Here is a 24,570-nt window from a genome sequence, read left to right on the forward strand (position 1 = left end):
GATAAACTTAAATTCTTACAACTTTCTCTATTCTTGAAAACAATCTATCTATCAAATAGGAATTAAGTTATTGAAATTTTAGGGTGTTTGAATGACTACAGCAATAGCAATTTTCTGCGAACTGTACAGTGGGATGCATTAATGTTAACAGGCAAATTGCCCATCACTATGCTGGCTTCCTCTTACTGCCTGCAATTTGTATTTTTTGAAATTATGGTTCATGAAACTGATGAAGGGACACCTGCAAAGGAATGTCCAGGCCTGGAAGTAGACATGTAAGTTCTAAGTCAACATTTCAATGAGATGGCAGTCTTTTGAAGAATTGCTTGTACAGTCACGGACACTTCTGAGTTGTAATGATCCCACAAGTCAATGAGATTGTTACAATCCAGAAGTGTCCATGACTGGACCAGTGAGTGCTCGTGCAGGCAATGGTCATTTCCCTCTGCTTCCAACTCTTGATGAAGATGGCGATTGAAAAGCTATCTTATAACTTCATATATCCCACTCTATCAGTGAATTTCTGGCTAAATATATGAGTCGCAGAAACTAGTCACACAAAAAATACAATTTACAAAATTTATTTACTTTTTTTCCAGTCTGTACATAACATTGCATGATGAAAACACTGGCTGCTAGTTAACAAATGTAATAATGCGTTGGATGATGCTTTCCAATTTATCTGCATGCAATAACAGAACTCTTCTGTATGGAATCATCTCGTCATCACTTTCCAGCCACTGCCCACTAATCCCTGCACTGGAGTCATCCTTCACTGAAAATTCGAACCAGCATTCAGCTTCCTGGAAAGATGAAGAATTTGGTAGTTTCAACTCATACCTCATTTTGTTCAGTACAGTATAAGTCTGATATGATCCATATTTTTATGTGACGTCACCAGTAGAAGATATGTCACTAATGTATTTATCTTTGTAAAAGAAAGCGTAATTTCTTTGTTATTATATGTAATAATGCACCCTGTTTGTAATATATATCTTTTGTTTAATGTTTATTGTATTTTATGCTCTGTTATGAGTAGTTTAATGTATCTTTGTTTGCAAGAGTGCACTATACGAAATTGTATTTCTAAAGATGTATAGATGTCAGTTTTGTTGATAGTATCCTTTTGTAGATAGTGAGTGATTCATCTGTACTTTAATCTGTGTTCTCGAAAATAGTATAAAAGCGAGGATGTCGTGTAAGAAATCATCACACTTTTTCGCCACGGATCGACGAAGCTTTTAAACTTAAAAAGAACTCCTCGGTGTTGTGCATACATCTTGGTATGGTAGTTCGGGGCGCAAGCTAGGCCTATGTGATCATAGGTATGCCGATAGCCATGCATTGATGATATGCACAATACTGCAACCATTCTACGTCAAATAATAAAGTTAGCCTAAGGATTAATTTGGAAATAAAAGGCTAAAGAGCAAATATTGGCTCAGTTATCATTGCATATCTCTTGGTGTGGTAGTTCGGGGCGCAAGCTAGGTCTATGTGATCATAAGCTTGCCGATAGCCACGCATTGAGTTTATGCATTTTAATTGAGTCAATTCATCGACAAAGCGAAATCCTCGCCTTCGTCTCAAGTATAGTTGCATTATAATTGCAATAAATAAAGAATAAAACTTTTCAGTTTATACATACGGCAGTAATGTGGTTTTATTTCTCTGTGCTGTGAATATTGTCTTTGCCTAACACTATCCCTGTACCTGAGAGGAGTCTGTGTACTTCACCGAGTCTCATCGTTTACCGCTGAGTATTATTAAGTTAATATTAATAGTAAAATAATACGACGCGTGAAGTAATTGTGCTTAGAACGTATCAAGTGGCAGCTCAACGTGTTGGCTCGATTTTGTAGTGTACAAGGGCAAGACAATTGTTTAAAGTTGAGATTCATTGTGCACTAAACTTTTATATTTGTAGAAAAGCACAGAACTACTTCGTTCGAAATGGAAAGAAAACATTTGCGTAGCGCAAATAAAAATCTTGCTTCAAGTTCAGAGCTTAATACTCCCGATTGTTGTCGGGCTATTGATAAAGAAAGAACCACATTTGTATGCAAGAAATGTACAAAGCTTCTACATTATGAATGTTGTGGCTTAGATATTCGAACTGAAAGCCACGAGTCTACCGATTTGGTTTGTAAAGATTGTGAATTATTGTCTACGGATAGTTCATCTGATCCATTAAATATGTTCAAAGCATTAAAAGCCATGATTGAAGGGATTAGCAAGCAATAAGTCGAAAGTATGGAAAAATTACAGGCTGATATTAGCAAAGATATTAGCAAACAGTCTGAAACACTGCAGCCTGATATTAAACAGCAAGCTGATTCCATTACCAGCTTGAAAGCTGATATCTGCAAACAGTCTGAAACATTGCAGGCTGATATGTGTAAACAGTCTGAAGCACTGAAAGCTGATATCTGCAAAGAGTCTGAAACATTGCAGGCCGATATGTGTAAACAGTCTGAAGCACTGAAGGCTGATATCTGTAGACAATCTGACATATTAAAGGAAGATATCCTCAGACAATGTGCGTTGCTAAAGGATGATATCGGTAAGCAGCACGATGAATCTATAAAAGTATTAAGAGCTGAAATAGGCGAGATGGCCTGTGAGATTCAACAACTGAAGTCTGAGAACGAGGAATCTAGGGCGCGACTCTGAAGAAATCCGGCAGGCTAGAGAGATAGACTTTGATGACTTCCGGCGTAGCTTGGCAGCCGATGTTAATAAAGCCACGGAAAGTGTTCGCATAGATGTAGAGGATATTAATTTGAGATTCACTGAGGAGTGTAATAAGATTATTGAAAAACAGCTGACGATGGAACAGATTTTGGCCGAGGCCGAGACTGACAAAATACAGTTCCGGGCTGAGGTCCAAGAAAATATTAGTCAGATTTCAGTAGTTATGTCTCAAAGAAGCAAGGACGTTGAAAAAATAAAAACTCAAGTAGAACAACTTACGAATCAGTTAGAGACCATGCACGTTACCCGCCAAACGGAAACAGAAACTGGATCTCGAACAGCTGGTCATCCGTCTGCAGTTGCTGAGAGTGCAGCGTTGCCAACCATAAACATTGAACTAAATGAAGCGATGGACAGAGCCGGTGGAGAGAGAACTAGAGAAGACAAACAAGTCTGTCGCCCACGAGTTACTGCTGATTCAAGAGCTAATGAAGTGGCGTCTGCTGTTCCACCTACCTTTAGTCTTTCGAGCGATGACAGAGGTTACAGAGAGCATGAATCTGGCAGGGCCCGGCACAGTCTTTATGAAGAAAGGACAAAGAGGAAACGTCTAGAAAGGAAGAAAGATCGCAGTTCCTCCTCTTCCAGCACCAGCTCTGACTCTCAGTATCAAGCAAAAATCAGGAAGCGAACACGAAGGCATGGAAATTCAAGGAGCGGGCCAGATGAGTCACCGCCAACAACTCAGCAATCAGCAATGACTGGAACTCCAAGGATGGCAGACCTTAATTCCTTGTCGAAGTTCAAGGGAGACCTGGAAGCCCAGAATGCTGAGCAATACTTAAAAGAACTTAATATCAATTTTGATTTAATGCAGATTCCATACGAATACCGATTGGAAATTATTCCTCGGCTCTTCAAGGGCCAGGCTGAGCATTAGTTTCGAGCAAACCAGTTAGAGTTCAAGTCCTATTCTGATTTCTGCCGTCGTTTTCACAAACAATATGCTTCAGAAGAGGCCAAAGAGAGGCAGCTGACAGCAGTGAGATCTCGCCGATACTTAAAGCAGTCCGGTATGAGCATGGAGGAATATGCCTGGTCCATTTACTCAGCCTACCGCAATCTGTCTGCCCGTTATGTAGAACCAGAGATAGTGAACTTAATAATCTCTCAGCTTCCATATAGAGCCCGCAGCCTGAGTTTGGCTAATTCTCCTCGAATTGTACGACAGCTTGCTGATTTTTTGAAAAGATTCGAGGTGCTTGAAGAGCAGGACAGTTGGAAGCCTGTGTGGAATAGGGAAGGTGCAGGCCCGGGAAATGCTCCCAGACAAAATAGAATTGGAAACCAGCAACCCAGAGTCAGACAAGTTATGCAGAACCAGAGGAATGGATATTCCAATTACAACAGACGACGTAATCCTCCTAGAAGGGATGGCAGGAACAACTACGCACGTGGTCCGCGTCGTTCCAGATCTGATCCAGAAGACCATTCCCGTGACTCCTCACGTAACGCCTCCGAACCCAGTAACTTCAGAGCGACGGCGCCTCCGTTTGAACCTTCTGCTTCACGTTTGACGAACGAGCAACGACAAAGCGTCGACATGACAAGAGATTTTTGTTGGGCACCATCGACTAGTGCTAATCCGAGTGGTATGCAGTCGCATTTAGCCAGTCGCCCAACGTGAATTCTTCATTCCCGATCACGGTTGGGCTAAAATCTTGGACTTCTCTGGGAACCGATGACAGCGTTATAAATAGTGAAGATAATCATCTTTTTCTTGTGCTGACTCTCAATGAAGAAGAACAAAGTTTAGATAGAGCACTACAACAGGCAGTTAGAAAGGAAAATTTACCCAGGGCTCCGTTAATTAAAGCAACTGTAACAGCCGTCGATTCTATTTGTGTTCTGGACACTGGCAGCGAATGTAATCTCATGAGCTACGCCATTTGGAAGAAGATTAAAGAGAAGCTGCCGTCATTGCAGTTACAAACATGTCCAGATGTTAGGCTGACTGATTTCACTGGGAGAAACAAAACTAGAGTTGTGGGATGTAGACAAGTATATCTGGAGATTGCTGGAAGAAATTTATTGGAGGACATGTTTGTCTTGAAAGGTCTCGAAGCTGACTTTATTTTGGGCTACCCATTCCTCAGGAAATATGAAGCAGGAATTGACCTACAGCGCGAGAAGTTATCCCTCACCATAGACGGAGTTCCGGTAGAGCAGGACTTCAAGAATAATGGATCTTCGAGAGGGACGTATGTAAGAAATGTCCGTGAAGATTCCCATGTCGATCAGTGGACGGCTAGTCCTGACGACATTCTTCAGAAGGTCAATGCGAATGAGATTTTATGCGAATGGGGTAAAAGCCAATTGAAAGAAGTCTTATTGAAGCATAGAGATGTATTTTCCGAGAGACCAGGTACTATTAAAAACTTCCAGTGTGAGATTGAACTCACCACCACAGAACCTGTGTATCGATCTCCATATCCCATACCTATAGCAAAAAGGAAACTCCTGGAGGAAGAATTAGAAAAGTGGAGACAATGGGGTGTTATAATGCCTTGTAATTCCCCTTACTTGAACCCTTTAATTGTAGTCGACAAGCCTGACGGTACAGTACGCCCATGCATTGACTTCAGAAATTTGAATAAAATTGTACGTGTTCCACGAAATTCAGTTGAGCCCATTTCGGATGCCTTACAAAAATTTAAAGGTGCTAGTTATTTTACAAATCTGGATCTGGCTTCTGGATATTTACAGATCCCTGTAAAAACTGACTGCCAACCATGTACTGCCTTCTCCTATAAAGGACGTCAGTGGATGTTTGCTCGAATGCCTTTTGGTATCTCTAGTGCTGTGTCAATTTTCATAGCTGGAGGCGGAAGTTCATTGAAAATTTTGCAGCTAAATCTGAACTGCTCACCAAGCTGTTAGGTAAAAATCAACGTTGGATTTGGGGAGACGAGGAAGAACAAAGTTTCCAGCTACTGAAGAATGAACTTGTAAGAGATGCTGAATTAGCACAGCCCGATTTTGAACAGGAATTCTGTATCCAATGCGATGCTTCTGGGAAAGGATTAAGTAGTATTCTTTTCCAAATGGATGGTGAAGAGAGAAAGGTCATTCAGTATGAAAGCCGAAAACTGAAGGAGAACGAACGCCATTACTCCATCCATGAGTTAGAATGTTTGGCCATAATCTTTGGAGTTGAGAAGTATGCTGTTTATTTGAAAGGTAGACCCTTCACTATCTACAGTGATCATAAAGGGTTGGTATGGTTACAAAACGCCCGTAACTGGAACAGTCGTTTGACTCGCTGGTCTTTAAAACTCCAACAGTACCAGTATAAAATAGTATACGTCTCTGGTCGCCAAAACGATCTGGCAGATATTTTATCTCGGTATCCTGCTAATGATATACCCCAGATTCATCCTGAAAATAGCCAGCAGACATTCAGAATAAACTACCTGTGGGCCGAAAGAGGAGAAATAGATGACGTCAACAAGTGGAGAGAGGCACAATCTGAAGATGAATTCTGCAAAAATTTACTCCAATCTCTAAATTCTCAGGAACCTAACCTCAGATTGCATCGTTCCTATCGCATTCAAGAAGGAATTTTATTTAAGAAAAGATCAGACAATCAGTCCCTTTGGAAATTGTGTTCCGGTGGTAATGAAGCAACCTCTCTTGAAAGTAATTCATGATGAAGCTGGACATTTTGGAGTATCCAAGACATTGAAGCGACTTGCGGTACGATACCTCTGGAAAGGCATGAAGGATGACGTGATACAGTACATCCGAGATTGTGAAACTTGTGCCCAGAGTAAACCAGACAAATTGGGGATACTCAAAGAGACCCTTCATATCAGTCCCAAGCAACCTCATGAGATGCTTTCTGTGGACTTGATTGGGAAGCTTCCTCGGTCTAATGGATACCAGTACATCTTGAGCCTTATTGATGTGGGTACACGTTTTGTCTCCGCATATGCTTTACGGACTGCCAGCACCACAGAAATTATAAACACGCTTCAGAGAGGATATTTTGCTCACTATCCACACGTTACGTTTACCCTGAGCGACAGAGGAGCTCAGTTTACCTCTAAGCAGTGGCACGAATTTACCAAAAAGCTTGGTATCCATCACGTTTGCACAACAGCTTACAATCCAAAGGGGAACATGGTAGAACGAGCAAATCAAGAGATAGTCAGATTACTTCGTTTATTTTGTTATCGAGAACATCAGACTTGGTCTCGATACATATCAAAAGTTGTTTGGTTAATTAATTATTCCATTTCTGAGACTACTGGATATTCACCTGCTGAACTATTCTTCAACCATCCCATACCCAGAGAGATCCTAACCCATTTCAATTGGCCCGAACGGGAAGAAGCCCAACCGGATTGGAAGTCCAAATTATTCTTAGCCCAAGTCAGGGAGAAGAAGAAGTTGTCGAAGGATTTAAAACAGAAGGGAAACGCCAAGACAGTGACAGTTGGAGACTTCGTGATGGTTAAAAACCATTCCTTAAGCTCCTCACTAGATAGGACCATTCAAAAGTTATTTATGTTGTGGATAGGACCTTATCTAGTGGACAAAGTGGAAAATAATGTTGTGACATTGCTAATTCCAAGGACTAAATAATTATATGATAAGGTTAACTTGGATAACCTAAAACTGGTGCGTTTTTGGGAGGATAAAAAGAAAGAATTTGTACTTTAAAACTAAGTTTCCTCCAGGTAGATAACTTCCTTCCTGAAACTTAGTTTCCGAAAGGAAGGGGCAGATGATATGATCCATATTTTTATGTGACGTCACCAGTAGAAGATATGTCACTAATGTATTTATCTTTGTAAAAGAAAGCGTAATTTCTTTGTTATTATATGTAATAATGCACCCTGTTTGTAATATATATCTTTTGTTTAATGTTTATTGTATTTTATGCTCTGTTATGAGTAGTTTAATGTATCTTTGTTTGCAAGAGTGCACTATACGAAATTGTATTTCTAAAGATGTATAGATGTCAGTTTTGTTGATAGTATCCTTTTGTAGATAGTGAGTGATTCATCTGTACTTTAATCTGTGTTCTCGAAAATAGTATAAAAGCGAGGATGTCATGTAAGAAATCATCACACTTTTTCGCCACGGATCGACGAAGCTTTTAAACTTAAAAAGAACTCCTCGGTGTTGTGCATACATCTTGGTATGGTAGTTCGGGGTGCAAGCTAGGCCTATGTGATCATAGGTACGCCGATAGCCATGCATTGATGATATGCACAATACTGCAACCATTCTACGTCAAATAATAAAGTTAGCCTAAGGATTAATTTGGAAATAAAAGGCTAAAGAGCAAATATTGGCTCAGTTATCATTGCATATCTCTTCGTGTGGTAGTTCGGGGCGCAAGCTAGGTCTATGTGATCATAGGCTTGCCGATAGCCACGCATTGAGTTTATGCGTTTTAATTGAGTCAATTCATCGACAAAGCGAAATCCTCGCCTTCGTCTCAAGTATAGTTGCATTATAATTGCAATAAATAAAGAATAAAACTTTTCAGTTTATACATACGGCAGTAATGTGGTTTTATTTCTCTGTGCTGTGAATATTGTCTTTGCCTAACACTATCCCTGTACCTGAGAGGAGTCTGTGTACTTCACCGAGTCTCATCGTTCACCGCTGAGTATTATTAAGTTAATATTAATAGTAAAATAATACGACGCGTGAAGTAATTGTGCTTAGAACGTATCAAGTCTATGGGCAAAAACTTTCTCAAGTATGACTGGGCCCCATGGAGCCAATGCCATGACATGGTGCTTGAAAATGGTACTATATAGTGCGTGATATATATAGGGTGTTTTTTTAGAGTGATAGAACTTGGAATTGAAATAAAACACATAAAAAAATAAGTTTGAAGCCAATTTTGTTTTTATTTGAAAGATAACTTTCTGACATTTACTTTTTTAAAATAATTTCCGGCATATGTCCACCACGACTAGCTGTGATGACCCGGATTCGATCAGTCCAATTTTGAACCACTGTTTCAAGTAATTGGGGACGTATGTCGTTAATAACACGAGTTATGTTGGCTTCCAAAGCATCAATTGTTTCTGGTTTATCAGCATAAACCAGAGACTTTAGATATCCCAAAGAAAATAATCCAGTGGTGTTAGGTCACATGATCTTGGGAGGCCAATTCACTGACAGCACCGATATTTCCGAAGTGGTCTATACGGTTGGCGAACAGAACATTGATTTTGGAAATATATTTCCACAATTTGTAAACGTTGTTGTGGCGTCAGTCTTTCCATGATCATTTGCCAAGGCTCAATGCTATGAAATGACAAAACAAGATGTCATCAAAACAAAACAAATGACAGCTATCCCTATCGAAAGTTCTATCACTCTTAAAAAAACACCCTTTATATATGTGACACTGTCATTGCAAAAATTATGGATTGGTTATTAATGTGGTGCAAAAAATGTTTTCCAAAGGAACATACCTCATATATATCCAAAACTTACAACAAGGTATTAAAAAAAATATATCTTTGAAACAATATCAATACAGTAGCACCACTAATTCAGGTCTTATCCTCCCCCCCCCCCCCCCAGCAGCCTTCCATTAGTCGTTGGCTTCTACTTGGTCAACAAGAATTGCCTGTGAAAACATGCAATTTGTTAACTGGTCTATAAGAATGGCCCTCCCCATTTCATTGGCACTCTTCTGCACAAAGGAAACACTCGGCATTCATCTCCACACATTAAAACATCACTTTACCTTGGCAAACTCATAGAATTGAAAATCACAAGCAATGATCTGAAAATCCATGAAAAAAAATCATTTAATCTAGCACTCCTCCTCCTCCTTACCCAGAAATATAGCCAGAATCAAAGTAAGGTTCACCAATTACTAATGTTAATGATACACACACACAAAAATCATTCATCTCTGAACAATACCCAAATCACAGTATGTCGAAAATATCACATGTCGTGTCTTGATGCTCCTTGGCACAAAGATGTACGTGGGTTGGAGATTTAATAGTGGCAACACTGCCATGAAACGGAAACAGTGCTTCTCACTTATACGAGGCGCATCCAGAAAGTAAGTTTCCCTATTTTTAAAAAAAAAAAACCAACACAGTTTCAGGAAACCATTTATTGGCAACAGGTACAGCAAAGGTTCAGCTATTTTTCAACATAGCAACCACCAGCATTGAAGCACTTGTCGTATCGTAGTATCAACTTTTGGATCCCACTGTCGTAGAACTCTGCCGCCTGTGAATGGAACCAGCGTGTGACAGACGTCTTCAGCTCTTCGTCGTTGCCAAAACGCTCACCGGAGGACAGGAATTTCTTGAGGTGCAAGAAAACGTGAAAATCGCTGGGAGCCAGATCAGGACTGTAAGGTGGATGATCAAACAACTCCCAGCCAAATTCCGTCAAAACAGCTGCTGTGCGCCGAGCCGTATGTGGACGAGCATTGTCATGGAGGAGCACAACACCTGCAGTAAGCATGCCACGCCTCTTGTTTTCAATGGCACGTCACAATTTCCTTAGTGTTTCACAGTAATGGTCAGCGTTCACCGTTTCACATCTGGGGAGGAAGTCAATGAGCAAAATGCCCTTCCTGTCCCAAAACACAGTGCACATCACTTTCTGTACCGACAGCGTCTGTTTGAATTTCTTCTTGACCGGAGATCCACTATGCCGCCAATGCATTGACTGCTGCTTGGTTTCCGGGGTGAAGTGCGAAATCCACGTCTCATCGTCCGTGACGATCCTGTCGAGGAAATCATCGCCGTCATCATGGTACCGTTGGAGGAATGTCAGTGCTGCTCCTGAACGTTTCATTTTGTGTTCGGGTGTCAGGTTTTTCGGCACCCAACTGGCACACAATTTTTTGAACAGCAGGCGCTGCGTGACAATCTCATGCAACACGGATCGCGATATCTGCGGAAAAAGGCTACTCAACTCCGTAATCGTGAAGCGACGGTTCTCTACGATGCGCTGCCGCACCAGCTCAACCAGATCATCAGTGATGAGGGACGGATGCCCACTGCGCTCTTCATCATGGACACTTTGACGACCTTCCGAAAACTGCCGACAGCAGCGACGCACCATCTGCTTACTCATAATGTTCGGCCCATAGACCTCACAGAGCTGACGATGAATGTCAATTGGCGCAATGCTTTGTGCATTCAGGAAATTTATCACCGACCGAACCTCGCATGCGGCGGGAGAAGGAATACGAGCTTCCATTTTGGACCACTGCTGCCTCGCTACTGGCATACGGCGAGAGAAGGAATACGAGCTTCCACTTCGGACCACTGCTGCCTCGCTACTGGCGCCGGGCGGGATCTGTCTGCCTGGCATATTTTTGATACGTCTTAGCTCTGCTGCGCATGCGCAATTTAGACGGCTCATTATGTTTACTTTCACGGGGAAAAAATAGGGAAACTTACTTTCTGGATGCGCCTCGTACCACACATTAGTTTGATACTTAACCTGCCTCCCAGTAAATGGACTCTTCCTTCCAACACTAGGCGCATGTGCAGTGACAGTGAGTGGAATACAGCATCATTGGAGTTGGCGATCTAAAGTTATGTATTCAGAACCCCACTAATGTGAAAATTATGGTGATTCTCATGTACAACTGTGACTGTGTTACATTAACGCACACAGTACCTCAAGGACAGATCGTCAATGTGCAGTATTGTTCATTTTTGGAACATAACCTGCGTGACGAAAGAAGAGGCGACACTTTCTGCTGGATCCTCCCATCATTTTGCAGGACAATGCTCGAGCGCATGTAGTGCAACCTGGGGCTGTTAGCTTGATGTAACTCGCAAGTGCTCTACCATCCCACATACTTAGGTGGCTGTGACTTTGATTTGATCCCCAAGACGAAGGACACTCGCTTCCAAACTGTCCCAGAGATTCTTCAGGCAATAGACCGGTCCATTAGAACCATCAACAGAAAAGGCACTGCTATAGGTATACTACGACTTCCACATCGCTGGCAACGGGTTGTACACTATGCTGGTGACTACATCGAGGGCTGTTAAAGTTTCACAAGAGATATCTCTTTTGTATCATTTGTAAATAAATGTTGCCACTATTAAATCTCCAGCCCACATACCGGCAGTGTCTACTTTGTTGTGGGTTTACACAACATCCTTCAAACCCTGAGAAAATACCACTTATGAAGCGATAGGCAAAACAAGTCAATCTGCATCTTTAGGCCACACAAACTTATTGAGTAATAAGTTACATGCAACGTACCTCATTAAACACCTCTTCCTCCTGATTAGACCATAATATCTCCGGTTGAGGAACATTTCCACCTCTTCTGTTCTTCTTTTTCTTCTTTACTTTGGGATCCATCTTATATATTTTGCATATCAGTATGTAGTAAGTGAAGTCAAAAGCCATTTTCTTTTCTTTGGCTTTCTTGATTTCCTTGCTGAAAGAAAAGAAAAGAGAATAACATAATCTGTTTTTCATTTTCCCCGCAAGCTGATTGAAACTAGAGGATAACTGCAGGGTGTGTGTGTTCACTAAAGATGAATGTGCCTCTTCAAACCTGTAATACATTACATAATTACTTTATACCATAGCAAAATAATATGTGCAAATATATTGAAATTAATAAGGAAATTACAAGGTGATATCCAAAATTTTCAGGACTGGTGCTGCCATCTAGTTAAGAATTCATCTTTGAAATAGTCCCCTTCCACACGTACACACTTCTAGAGATTCTGCCATTTTTTAAATACTTCCTGGAAGTCGTGTCAAACCAGCAGCACTTCAACTTCATTTTGGAGAAGAGAAAAGTCACATGGGGTAATTCAGGCATGTAGGGTGGGCAAGGGTCAAAGTCATGTTACTTTTGTTAAAAAATTTCTGATGCACAAGGAAAAGTGTGAGACAGCATGTTGGCATGATGAAAATGACATTTCTTTTGTTCCTAAAGTTTGGGGTAACATCTTCACAAATTTTCATGCAGCTGCTTCATAATGTCATAGTAGCAGCAATTCCCTTGAAGTTTCATAAAGAGATGAGCATTCTGGTGACTTTGCTCTTCACCTGTGTTGCTTTTTATCTTTTTGATCTTGGTGACTGGACTTTTCCACTGGGAGAAGTAATTGTTGCTTTGTCTCAGGGTCGTAACTGTCAACTCAGATCCCATCCATCACCAGTGACAACTAGGGATGGAAGATATCGGAAATTTGATATCACGATATATCATCGAAAATATCATCACAGATGATACAATATTATTTTGGTATCGTGATATTGTTATATATTGTCTTCATGATATATATCGCCAAATATCGTGACGATATATCGCTGACACAATATATATATCTACAATATTGTGACGATATATCACAGACATGATATACGAGGGCTATCCAGAAAGTAACTCACGTTTTGGAATAAAAAGAAGACAGACATGATATACGAGGGCTATCCAGAAAGTAACTCACGTTTTGGAATAAAAAGAAGACAAGTGACAGTATACACTTTTTATAATATAAATTTTGAAGCGACACCCTTACACAACTTTTCGACATAGCTGCTGTACAAGTTTAGGCACTTATCATAGCGATGAACAAGCTTACAAAGTCAATTGTCATAAAAAGTTGCCGCCTGTGACTTCAACCATTTCTGCACACCAGCCTGAAGGTCTGCATAGTCATCAAAGTGCTGCATTGCTAGCCAGGTCGTGGGATCTGGGCTATATGGCGGATGGTCGAAAACCTCCCAATGAAAGAGCTGTAAATTTGCGGAAACTCAAACAAGAGCTCTGTTATCGTAAAACGGCGATTTTCACGAATCTTGTCATTGATTTTTGCGACCAGTTCATCTGTCACAATGCTCGGTCGCTCACTTTGGTCTTCATCGTGAACGTTTGTGCGGCCATCTTTAAACATGAGGCACCAATGCCTCACTCCACTTTCATCACATCTTTACCGTAAACTTCACACAGTTGAATGTCAATCGGTTTAGTGTCTTTAGCCAACAAAAATCGTATGACCGACCTCACTTCACAACTGACAGGATTTTCAATCGGAGCACTCATGTTATCGATGTATTATGAACAGAGCAAAAGCAACACGAACTTCACACGCCCAGAGCTGGATGCGCACTGAACGGGCGGAACTCCCTGCACAAAATGTCGGCACTCGCCCCGCCCCTAGACACACCCCGCCGAAACGTGAGTGACTTTCTGGATAGCCCTCGTATATTGCCAAAATATTATCTAGTTGATATTGCCTGGATGATATTTTTCAATATCACGATATATCATCTGGACAATATATCACCCAACACTAGTGATAACCCTGAACAACGAGATTGCATCTGATCAGTTGACAGAATCTGTTGGCATGTCTCATAAACCAATTTCCACCTCATCAGCAAGGGTAATGAATGGTTCATCGTTGATCCTCACAAAGGATCTGTTGACCTTTGGCAACAATGCCAGGAGCTGTGTGTTGTTCTCAATGGATGTCTGACTGGCCCTGAAACAAACATGCCATTTATATACCAGTGTACAGCTCATGCGGGTCTCCACTGCCTTTGCCTCAGATTTGAACAAAATCTGATGCACATCATTACAAAATCACCTCACACCACATCCAAAACTCCAAATGAACTAACATAAAGCACTAAGCACATTCACCCGCCTGCATGAAATTATGTACACTGACTCCCAAGATATGCTAGTACTACCATCTAACATTGCATTGCACTATTGCAGTACAGCTGGCAGAATCAGTTCTCAAAATTCTGATAACATCTTACATACCCAACTGAAAGTTTGAAAAATCAATTTGACGGGACTAGTAACAACAATGTTTTTCTAATATTTTAACTGTATCATCGTCATCAGATGATTTAAATTATGTGATCTGTAATTATAATTTGGGTTGACTGTAACTCTGCCAGAAATGTTCACATAAATCACATTCTTTCTTTCTTTGTAGTTTGTTTTATGTTGTTTTTTTACCCCCGTGTTAATCACAACAATGGTGAATAAATACCCAACATGGTATAACATCACATAATTAATATGAATAAGACCACTTAATCAGCTGATACTCAATATCTGCAATTACATTTTATTGATGCATCAACCTGATTACACTATAAGTAGTATACAGTTACAAAATATATTCACAAGATATGAAAAATAATCATATGTAAAAGTGACATAGATCTTTTTACAAACAAATTTTGATTTTCAAGGGGAAAAGATTAATGTAGAATATTATTCAAAAGGTGCTAATTGTAAAAGAATTCAGCACTTATTATTTTTTTTTAAATTAAAATTTGATTGCAGCATTTGGTCCTCATGCTAAAACCACTTAATTACCAACTTACTAGTTTATGGTCATACACATTAGGTAATTTAATATTCTAAAAACAATCAACATATTCTTGTTGAAAGAAGACGTGTAAATACTTACTGTAAATTCTGCAGGAGAGGTACTGATATCTGTGCAGGTATGTTGATGAATCGTTCATTGATGAGGAGTCCAACAGGCCGAGCATCATTCCCCAAGATGTTGCGTATTATCTGGTTGGTTTCATCTGTGGCATGCTTACTGCTAAGTTCAACCAACAGAGTACGTAGTTGCTGTACACTTTCCAGATTCTGAGGTAATACAGGAAATGAACACATAATTGCATGACGATGAAGAATATATTACTTAACATTTATATGCTCACACCATATACTGTTTATATACTCAATTACAAACACACACATGTATCTTTGGTACAAAAGTTCACAAATCTTTGCAAGACAGATGATCTATAAGGCACTAAAAATCTCTAAAACAGGCACGATAATTTTAAAAAACGTGACATTGAACCTGAAATCGTTATTTTCAATTCTCCTATCACTGGCAGTTATTAATTTGAATTTTTGTTTTGTCGTTTATTTTTTCTTATTAAGCATATCTTTTCTGTTACTTCGGCCTACGAGGAGGATGAATGTTGATTAGATGAAACTGATGTACAGTTTCACACAGGAATACTCATGACCAGGATGGATGTCGTACCCGGAACCTTCAAGAAGAAGATTCTGAGCCACATCTTTAACACAGTCGGTCAGCCACTAACACAGACTAACTTTCAATTGGAAGTTATAAGTCTCAGTGCATCCATGAACTAAACCATTGGCAAAGCTAGGATTTATTTTTGTGGTGGTCCATTGATCAATTTTAGCATACAAATTATTAACACAGATTGTAGATTGAGAAATTATTTGCCTAACAATCTGTATTTTTTTAAAAAAATATATTCACAGACAAAACTGTACCAGATGATATTTATCTAATTGCCTTGTATTTTTAATTTAAGGCATCAATATTCCTAATTGATCTAAGTAGCTAGTTTGAAATTGAAATGATTCATTCAATAGCTTACCTGTTTGTCTGTCATATTTATTACCGATGTAATTCCAAACACGGCATCTGTGTCGCTATCATCAGAATCACTCTCTTCATCAACTTCACTTTGCTGAAAAGAAGATGCATGCAATTACGTCCATCATTACAGACTATGCAAAATTTTAACTTTTCCCTTAGCTAGATAAAACTAAAGCAAGTGAGTTTTACACTACAGCCACAACTTTGGAGCAGAAATGATGATAACTTTTTTTCATAACTTCCAAGATAGCACAATACTCCTTGAAAGTGTTACCAGCCAGTTCTATTACTTGCAGGATGTCCAGATGATATAAAAATGTTTGGAAAAATGCTTAAATATTGATGCAAAATATTTTCTCAAAACAAAAAAAGCAATGAATTCAGTGATGTGAATCGAATTAATTCTTGGATTAGTGCTTAAAAGTGTATTTTCATTTAACCCATCTGAATACCATTTCATTTCAATATTTTTCCTGTGAAATACAATTTAATTCCGGCCTCTGGCCACAGAAGTTGTACGGAACTTTAAATTTCTTAAAAACTATTCAACTAATTTACATGAAATTTTAGATTGTTACAGTGGAAGACCATTAGTACATGTTAGAATAACTAACATAAATTACCTAATAGTTGTGCTTTGTGTGATATAGCTTGAAACATTCTGGCATGTGCAGTGCAACTTTCACTTTCACGTCCACTAATGCTACACGAATCACTCTCTTCCTTCCCGTCATCAAAATCCACATTTTCATCTTCGTCACTATCAAAAAGCAAATCTTCTATCAACGAATCTTCAACAAATCTTCTTCGTGACATGTTTCCAAGATGTAACAAACGAAGGTTTGTTTATATGAGAAATTACTGAAGAAAGAAAGCTTGAATCGGTATGAAAAATTTAGCAGCACAAACATACACGTCACAGATTCAACAGATCATACAATCCCTGCCATATATTGGCAAAAGAAGAAACTACGTGATGAAAATCGGGAGCCCGTCGATTCGACGTCTACGTATGCGGATGGGTTAATTAGAGGAATAGGTTGCTGTTCTAAAGACTGTTTTTAGAAACAATATTTTTCTGTTCAGTTGGATATTGAATATCATCTGCAATATTCTGACAAAATGTATACGAGAATATTCATTTCTTTATTTTACTTAGTTTGGTGGCAGGTTCCAATCACTGGATGAGATTGTAATAGAGGTTACTTCTAATTTTTACGACAAAATTTCTAACAAAATGGTACAAATTTTAAATGAAGTAATTATTTTCTTAAACATTCAAACTTATTTTCACATTCAGTTCTATTATTTCCTGTAAACCTTGTGAAAATCACAATGAGAACTTGGGACCTCCATAATCTTCTAGAAAATCTTTGACTTTCCCTGCTTATTTATCACTGCAAATGTTACTTTCTGCACTTTAAATCCTAATTTCTAGTACACAATTAAATGTCAAATTATTTAGATGGGCCAGTCAACTATCAGACCTGAATGCAACAAGCAGAGCTTTTATTTAAAGTCCACTTTATGCTCTGACAGGCGAATTGAGATTGGACCTACAGTTTAAAGTGGGACTTAAATAAATGTGCAATATGCTTTCACCAAGGATGGAACACAGGCCCCTTGATTACAAGGTAACAGCAGTAGCAAAACATCATTGGGAAGGTCAACCATGGAGGTACAGTTTAAATAATGATAAAATTAATACTTCACGACGTACCTTAACGACACTGCCAATATAGTTTTGGCCAATGATAATATCAGTGAGTTCCGAGATGTTTATATGTGCCCTGAGCAAGAGCTGCTGTAGAAGCTGTTTTATGCCATGGAAGTCTGCATCATTAGGAACTCTCCCTTCAAACTCTACCTGTATTTCCTGCAAAAAGAGTACATCATTAATGATAATGAGACACTAAATGCAGCAAAACATTGAGAACTTTCAATACCACATAATAAGACATGGATTTTTTTTCCTGGCATATTTAAGGAGAGCATAGTCAGGTGTCTAAAAAAGACCACACATGACCAGTGCTCGAAAAATTTTCTTCAAAGCTAGGTGCCAGCTCTGAAAATCAGGTGCCAGGAAACTACCTACTAGCAATTGTGCATACTAGAGCATGTTTCAAAAGTCGCACAACCCAAACTTTGAAAATGTATACCGTGAAAACCGTAAGAGGTATTTACACCAGGTTTTCTGCACTAAACTAATCATATACGTTATCACTGGGTTAATAAATTTATGTTAGCATGTATCCAAATAAAAGCATTTGCATTATTTTAAAAAATATTGTTAATTTGCTGAAAACATCTGAGAATTGATTTTCAACGATATATACCAACGTAGAAATTTTCAGCGAAAAATGCAGGTTCGACCAGGACTTGAACATGGGTCTCTGATATACCGAGCCATTGCTCTAACCACTGAGCCAGCCTGGCCTCGCCCGATTTTTCTCTCTCTCTCTTTTACATGCGTGGAATCTTCTCTGCCAGTGCTACCGCAACCTACCGCTACCGTGGCTCCGCCTTTCTATATAGAGTCCCTTTTGATGGTATGTTAGAAACTGGCCGGAGCCACTATTTTTCGCACTGACACATTTAGGTACCAAAGAAATAAGGCTCAAATTAAACCTCAAAAGGTAACTTACCTCTTTATCCCAAGTGCAGGCTGAATTGCGGGTCGAAGTTAATTTGAAAGTCCAAAAGAGAAGTAAGTCATATGTCAAATGTCTTTGTTGTCCATTTCCACAGAAAACTACTCTCCCCTTTCCGTACCATCATACAAATAAGAAGTTGCAAATTATCCCATCCCACAAGTCATAAAAACAACCCTCCCCTTTTCTGGCCCATAGTTGCGAAGAGAAATGTGCATGATGTTCCACAAAATAACGTATTTACACACGCTATCAATTCTAATGTCTGAAATCTCAAACCCGCCAATATGTCATACAAATAACATATCGCAAATTATTGCACAAGTCAATCATAACGAGAAAAAGAAAATGTGTAGACGTGCGCCTGTGACATGAATCCATATGGAAGCCTTGAAAAGCCATATAGACGCTACGTACGTAAGGAACTTCAATATCAAAAAAACATAAGTTTCGTAGCCGTAGATGTAAAAAAAATACCTTCCGCGCTATTTCGAAACACCCTTTGTTACAAGAAACTTATTTATTTGACGAAAATATTTTAAACGTTTGCGAACTCGAGGGTGTAAGATATTGGCATAGAGCCTGCATACAGAAGTGTCACAGTAATAATTACCGACCACATAACTGTTCATATTCATAAAATCATCTTGTAAACTCACACACCAGGTAGGTATACTATTGAGCTCAATGTACACAGAATATACAAAACCCTACATTCTCTATTGGGCCCAAGTTAGTTTTGTTTTATTGCGATTTCATCATGCTACGAAAGCAATTTTAACATGGTTCGTTTTCGATTTATTTCTGTTAACACATACTGCAGAGTTATAGTGATTACTTAAGATAATGTTCAATATATGTTCTCGTAGTTAGGTTAGGTACGTCAGGTTTGGCTCTCTTAGCATTAAAATAAAGTCCCTAAATGTATTCTACTAAGGTTCCAATTTATTTCTGCATTAATTCCTACTAGTCTACAATACTTACAGTCGTTTGTCAAAGGAAAATACATTGTCCATTCGTGATTAGGATGCCAAAATTAGTCAGTATGACGAATTTGAAAGCAATCGGAGATGGTAAATTTCTCGTAAGGTACACAGCTGAAATTTGCTAGTTCATTTAATTTGAATATTCAAACTTACGTATTCTGCATTGAGAAACATTGCTGAAGGTGGCATTTCGCTTATTTCACGGAAATAAGCTCCATTTGCGACATATCGAGTAAGTTTTCTTCGTTTCTATTTGCCTTTGGTAACAAACAAAATGGCGGCCACAGTTTCACTACCGTACTCGGCATGCAGTGTTTCCATCCCACTGCACCCAAAAATACCTACATAGCCCCACAAACCATTGACGCATAGCCCCATGAACCATTCATACAAAGCCCCACGAACCATTTCTGGTAAGGTTAGGTTAGGTAGGGTAACGTATAGGTTAAAATAGTTAGAAATTGGTTTCGAAAAAAATATGCGTAGCCCCACACACCATTCTCGCATAGCCGCACGAACCATTGACACACAGCCCCACAAACGTACCTTCTTCAGTTACAAAAACACATGTTTGGAAACACTGACCAGGATTACGTCATCACACACAGGCTACATCCATCTGGAAGTAAATGGATGCAAGAGCTTTCGTGCATCGGTCACACATTTATATCGAAAAATAGATGATTTACCAGCAAAATTCAATGAACGATGCGAGAAAACACTTCCCCGAACTTCCTGAAGTATAAAGAAACTGCATTCGGTAAGTAATTTTGGTAAATATGCGATATCACCCGGACTGATTTCTTCAAATTTACAGGAGAAAGTACTTACTGAAATGAGTTTGTTTAGCATTCTGGACATTCTTGGAGGTATTTTCTTTCACGGAAAGTAAAAATTTCGTAGTTTAATGCTGCCGAACAAGAATTAATCACTTTTTACGTACGAAATTGGCATTGCTTGCCACATTATGCCGTCGTTTCCATTGTGTGCGTGCAGATGGCGAGAGCGTTGAAAGTCACGCGATCTCTGCAGTGTTTCCAAACGTGCCTTCTTTTTACGGAAATGTCTATTTTTAACCATGTTCGCCTCACTTTCTTTTTTCGATGAATTTAGGGGTGAAATGAGTGCTAATGGAACCTAACCTAACAGGCATAACCTAACCTTGTGTGAATGGTTTGTGGGGCTATCCGTGGATGGTTTTTGGGGCTAAAGTCAATGGTTTGTGAGGCTACCCATGGTGGATTTTGGGGCTAACTGAGCGATTTTACAATACTGGGAATTTCTTCATTTTGTTTGAAATTTGGCATACTCACTAAATTAGGGCTCCTAATCACGAATCTGAAGTTAAAATTTGGCGCTCACGTGTCAAACTTGCAAAATAAGAGGGTCAGTCATCGCAACCGACAATGCACAATTGCTCATTATTTATCGCAAGATTTTCCGTTTCGAATACTTAAAGAACGAAATATATATATTCCTGAAATTACTACGACCCTAAATTTTTTTCACTATGTTTCCTAGCCTAACCTAACCACGCCCCAATGGTTAGTGGGGCTAGCGCCAATGGTCTGTGGGGCTAGCCATAATTCAGGAATTTCTATACGTGAGCGCCAAATTTTAAGTGCAGATTCGTGATTAGGAGACCCAAATTTGTAAGTTTCCGAAATTTCAAACAAATTGGAGAAATTCCCTGCATTGTTAAATTATACCGAAAAATCGGAGGGGTGTCCGGTCATCTTCCGTTATACCATTGTCATCATCAAATATTCCTTAAAATACATTTGTGTACATGTCATCATCATCAGTCATACCATAATTTTAGTCATCATCAATTATTCCTTAAAATACATTTGTGTACCTGTCATCATATTGTGAAATAGTCCAGTCACATCGCAACAGCGATTCTTTGTTTTTGTAAAAGCATGTTTCATTTGCATTTGGATATTACCTGTTGCCCATTGTATTCATTCCCTTCTTCGCTGGCTTCGCTAATATCTGAATCGGATTCGGAATCCTGTTGATTATCCAAATTACTAGGCACGGTGCTTGTTACACGTTTCTTTGTGGGTGCAGCCATGTTTTTAAACACCACGCCACAGAGTAAACGATAAATATTTTCTTCCTTCTTTATAGAATAATAAGTTCCAATCCACCCAAAAGGCAAAGGCAATCGTTCAAAAACGATTCTTTCCACAATTAATGGGAATTTCCCGAATGTTCGGGATCCAGAAAAGGGGTCGCCTGAACAACCACGAAAGAGATTAAGCACTTAATCTGTTTCGCGGTTGTTCCTTTCGCGATTATTCCTTTGCGGTTATTCCGTTCGCGTTCAATCTATTCGCTATTATTCCTTCGCGCTTATTCCGGTGTTCAATTTTGGTTTCGCGATTAATCCATTTCGCAGTTGTTCCTTTCGCGCTAGTTCCGAGGATCAATTTTCATCTCGCGCTTATTCCGGTGCTCAATTTTGGTTTCGCGATTAATCCCTTTCGCGGTTATACCGGTGTTTAATTTTGGTTTCGCGCTTAATCCATTTCGCGGTTGTTCCTTTCGCGCTTATTCCGGTGTTCAATTTTGGTTTCGCGGTTGTTCCTTTCGCACTTATTTCCGTTTTGAATTTTAGTTTCGCTCTTAATTCCTTCCTCGCTTATTCCGGTGTTCAATTTTGGTTTCGCGAATAATCCGTTTCATGGTTGTTCCTTTCGCGCTTATTCCGGTGTTCAATTTTCGTTTCGCGCTTAATCCCTTTCGCGGTTATTCCGGGGTTGAATTTTGTTTTCGCGATTAATCCGTTTCCCGGTTATTTCTCTCGCGCTTATTCCGGTGTTCAACTTTTATTTCGTGGTTGTTCCTTTCGCGCTTAATCCGGTTTTTAATTTTGGTTTCGCGATTAATCCGTTTCGCGGTTGTTCCTTTCGGGCTATTCCTGTTTTGAATTTTGGTTTCGCGCTTAATCCGTTTTGCAGTTGTTCCTTTCGCATATTCCGGTGTTCAATTTTGGTTTCGCGATTAATCCGTTTCGCGGTTGTGCCTTTCGCTCTTATTCCATTTCACGCTTATTCCTTCGCGTTTATTCTGTTCACGTTTAATCCGTTTCGCGGTTAAACTTTTCGCGCTTGTTCCATCGTGTTTATTTCGTTCGCGCTTGTTCCGTTTCGCTCTTATTCCTTTCGCGTTTAATCCTGTAATACGTTTCGCGGTTGTGCTCTTTCGCGCTTAATCGCTTTCGCGGTTATTCCATCGCCCCATGGGGGTATATATAGCTCACGTAAAGGGGAGGGGGAGGTCAACTTTTGGTTCAATTAGGGTTCCTATATTTCATAAGTTAAAATCCGGGACACTACTGACCGGTAGCTTGTTAGGGACCGGGTGGGGGAGTGTGGGTGGGGGGCTGGCCCGATAAGGTTGTATGCATGTACAACATAATTGTCATTTATATCACACATTGTGTGGGAACTTTGTTTGAAAACTGCGGACTGAACAGATAGGCACCCAAGCACTGACTCTTTATTAGTAAGCAGGTTACTACAGGGTGTCCCACTAGCTTTCGAACCCGAAAAAAACGTTATAATTTCCGAACAAACATACATAGGAAAATGAAATTCACAATACACGTACCTTGTTTCATGCTGAATACATGATCGTCACAGCAGGTGCTGGAAGTGTCTTTTCTGAACGTCCAGACATGTTTGTACACGGCGTTCCATATTGTGAAAAGTCCGATGTAGAGTCTCCGGTGTGATCTCGTGAATCGCATTCTCGATGTTGTTTCGCAAGTCTTGCAGTGATGTAGTTTGTTTCTGTAGACACAACCTTTAAGGAAACCCCATAAAAAGTAATCCGGAGGTGTCTGGAGTAAATCTGGGGATCTTCGCGGTCACAATCCTTTGGAGATGATTCTGTCACCAAAAAAGGACTCAATTTCTGCCATGGACACGTTGGAAGTATGGCATGTCGCTCCGTCTTGTTGGAAATAACCGCGACGCAGTTCTTCATCGTCCAGCTGATTCACAAATGCACTGAAGATGTGTAAGTAAAAATTACACACCAAACTTGTCACGTGCCAGTTCCGACGACACAATGAAAAATGCAAGGAAGAACTGTTTCCCGAGAGCAACGATAGATGGCAGAGCGTCATATAAAGAAGAGCAGAGCTCATTGTAGAAATTAGGAGCGGAGAAGAGCGATTATATATATATTATAGTAAATGCAAAATATATAAAGGAAGAGTATAAAAATTATAGAAGGAGTGAATAAAATGTTGTATATAGCTAATTAAGTTAATTAAGAATATGCTCGTATATGAAATAATTAGGAAAGTTAATAAGTGAGTAAATGAATTCAGAAATGTATTCTAATTTTTGATCCTAGTGATCAAAATTTGATTTAATACCTCTGACGAGGAGAACATCGTCAGCTTTTGTATTTGTCCGTCCCTCGGTGCCGCCGTGTTCAATTAGAAGAAAATGACAGCAAGACAGAAGTAGATGTTTCCAGAATAGAAGAAAACGAAAACAAGATTGAAGAAGCGAAGGTCCTTATAGAAGATAGAAGCTGGAAGATGAAAGAGGAAAGTTCCAATGACGAGCATGACAGCAAGATAGAAGAAGTAGCTATAAAGTTACGAGAAGAAAACACCCAGGAACTTAAAGAGGTCAAAGAAGAGGAAGATGAGAAAATAGAAGAATAAGAAAGAGGAATAGAAAGGGATGAAAAATTTAGTTGTCAATGTAATGATGAAGAGATCAATGTCGAAATGAAGATAAAAGAAGAAAGTTCCGGTGACGAGTC

General features: G+C 39.5%; 1 protein-coding gene across 1 annotated transcript; it reads right to left on the reverse strand.

Annotated features, from left to right (window-relative positions):
* Nucleotides 1–565: 565 nt before the first annotated feature.
* On the reverse strand, nucleotides 566–21,889 carry LOC145991512 (protein BCCIP homolog). Its single transcript, XM_083127534.1, has 6 exons — nucleotides 21,728–21,889; nucleotides 17,863–18,018; nucleotides 16,141–16,233; nucleotides 15,177–15,364; nucleotides 11,983–12,163; nucleotides 566–803 (listed from the first exon to the last, which is right to left on the reverse strand). The coding sequence occupies exons 1-6, from the start codon at nucleotides 21,854–21,856 to the stop codon at nucleotides 636–638; spliced, it is 915 nt and encodes a 304-aa protein (XP_082983660.1). The 5' UTR covers nucleotides 21,857–21,889; the 3' UTR covers nucleotides 566–635.
* Between the last annotated feature and the right edge of the window lie 2,681 nt (nucleotides 21,890–24,570).

Source organism: Lepisma saccharinum, chromosome 8 (assembly GCF_977018435.1).
Source record: "Lepisma saccharinum chromosome 8, izLepSacc3.1, whole genome shotgun sequence".
NCBI lineage: Eukaryota > Metazoa > Arthropoda > Insecta > Zygentoma > Lepismatidae > Lepisma > Lepisma saccharinum.

Bases quoted from the DNA above. Each gene is read 5' to 3' on its own strand.
- LOC145991512 (XM_083127534.1), bottom strand. From the start codon at position 21,856: ATGGCTGCACCCACAAAGAAACGTGTAACAAGCACCGTGCCTAGTAAT. The intron at 16,234-17,862 runs GTACGTCGTGAA...TCTTCTTTTCAG, and splicing joins ATATTGGCAGTGTCGTTAAG to CAAAGTGAAGTTGATGAAGA. The intron at 804-11,982 runs GTACGTTGCATG...TCATCTTTCCAG, and splicing joins AGGAAGAGGTGTTTAATGAG to GAAGCTGAATGCTGGTTCGA.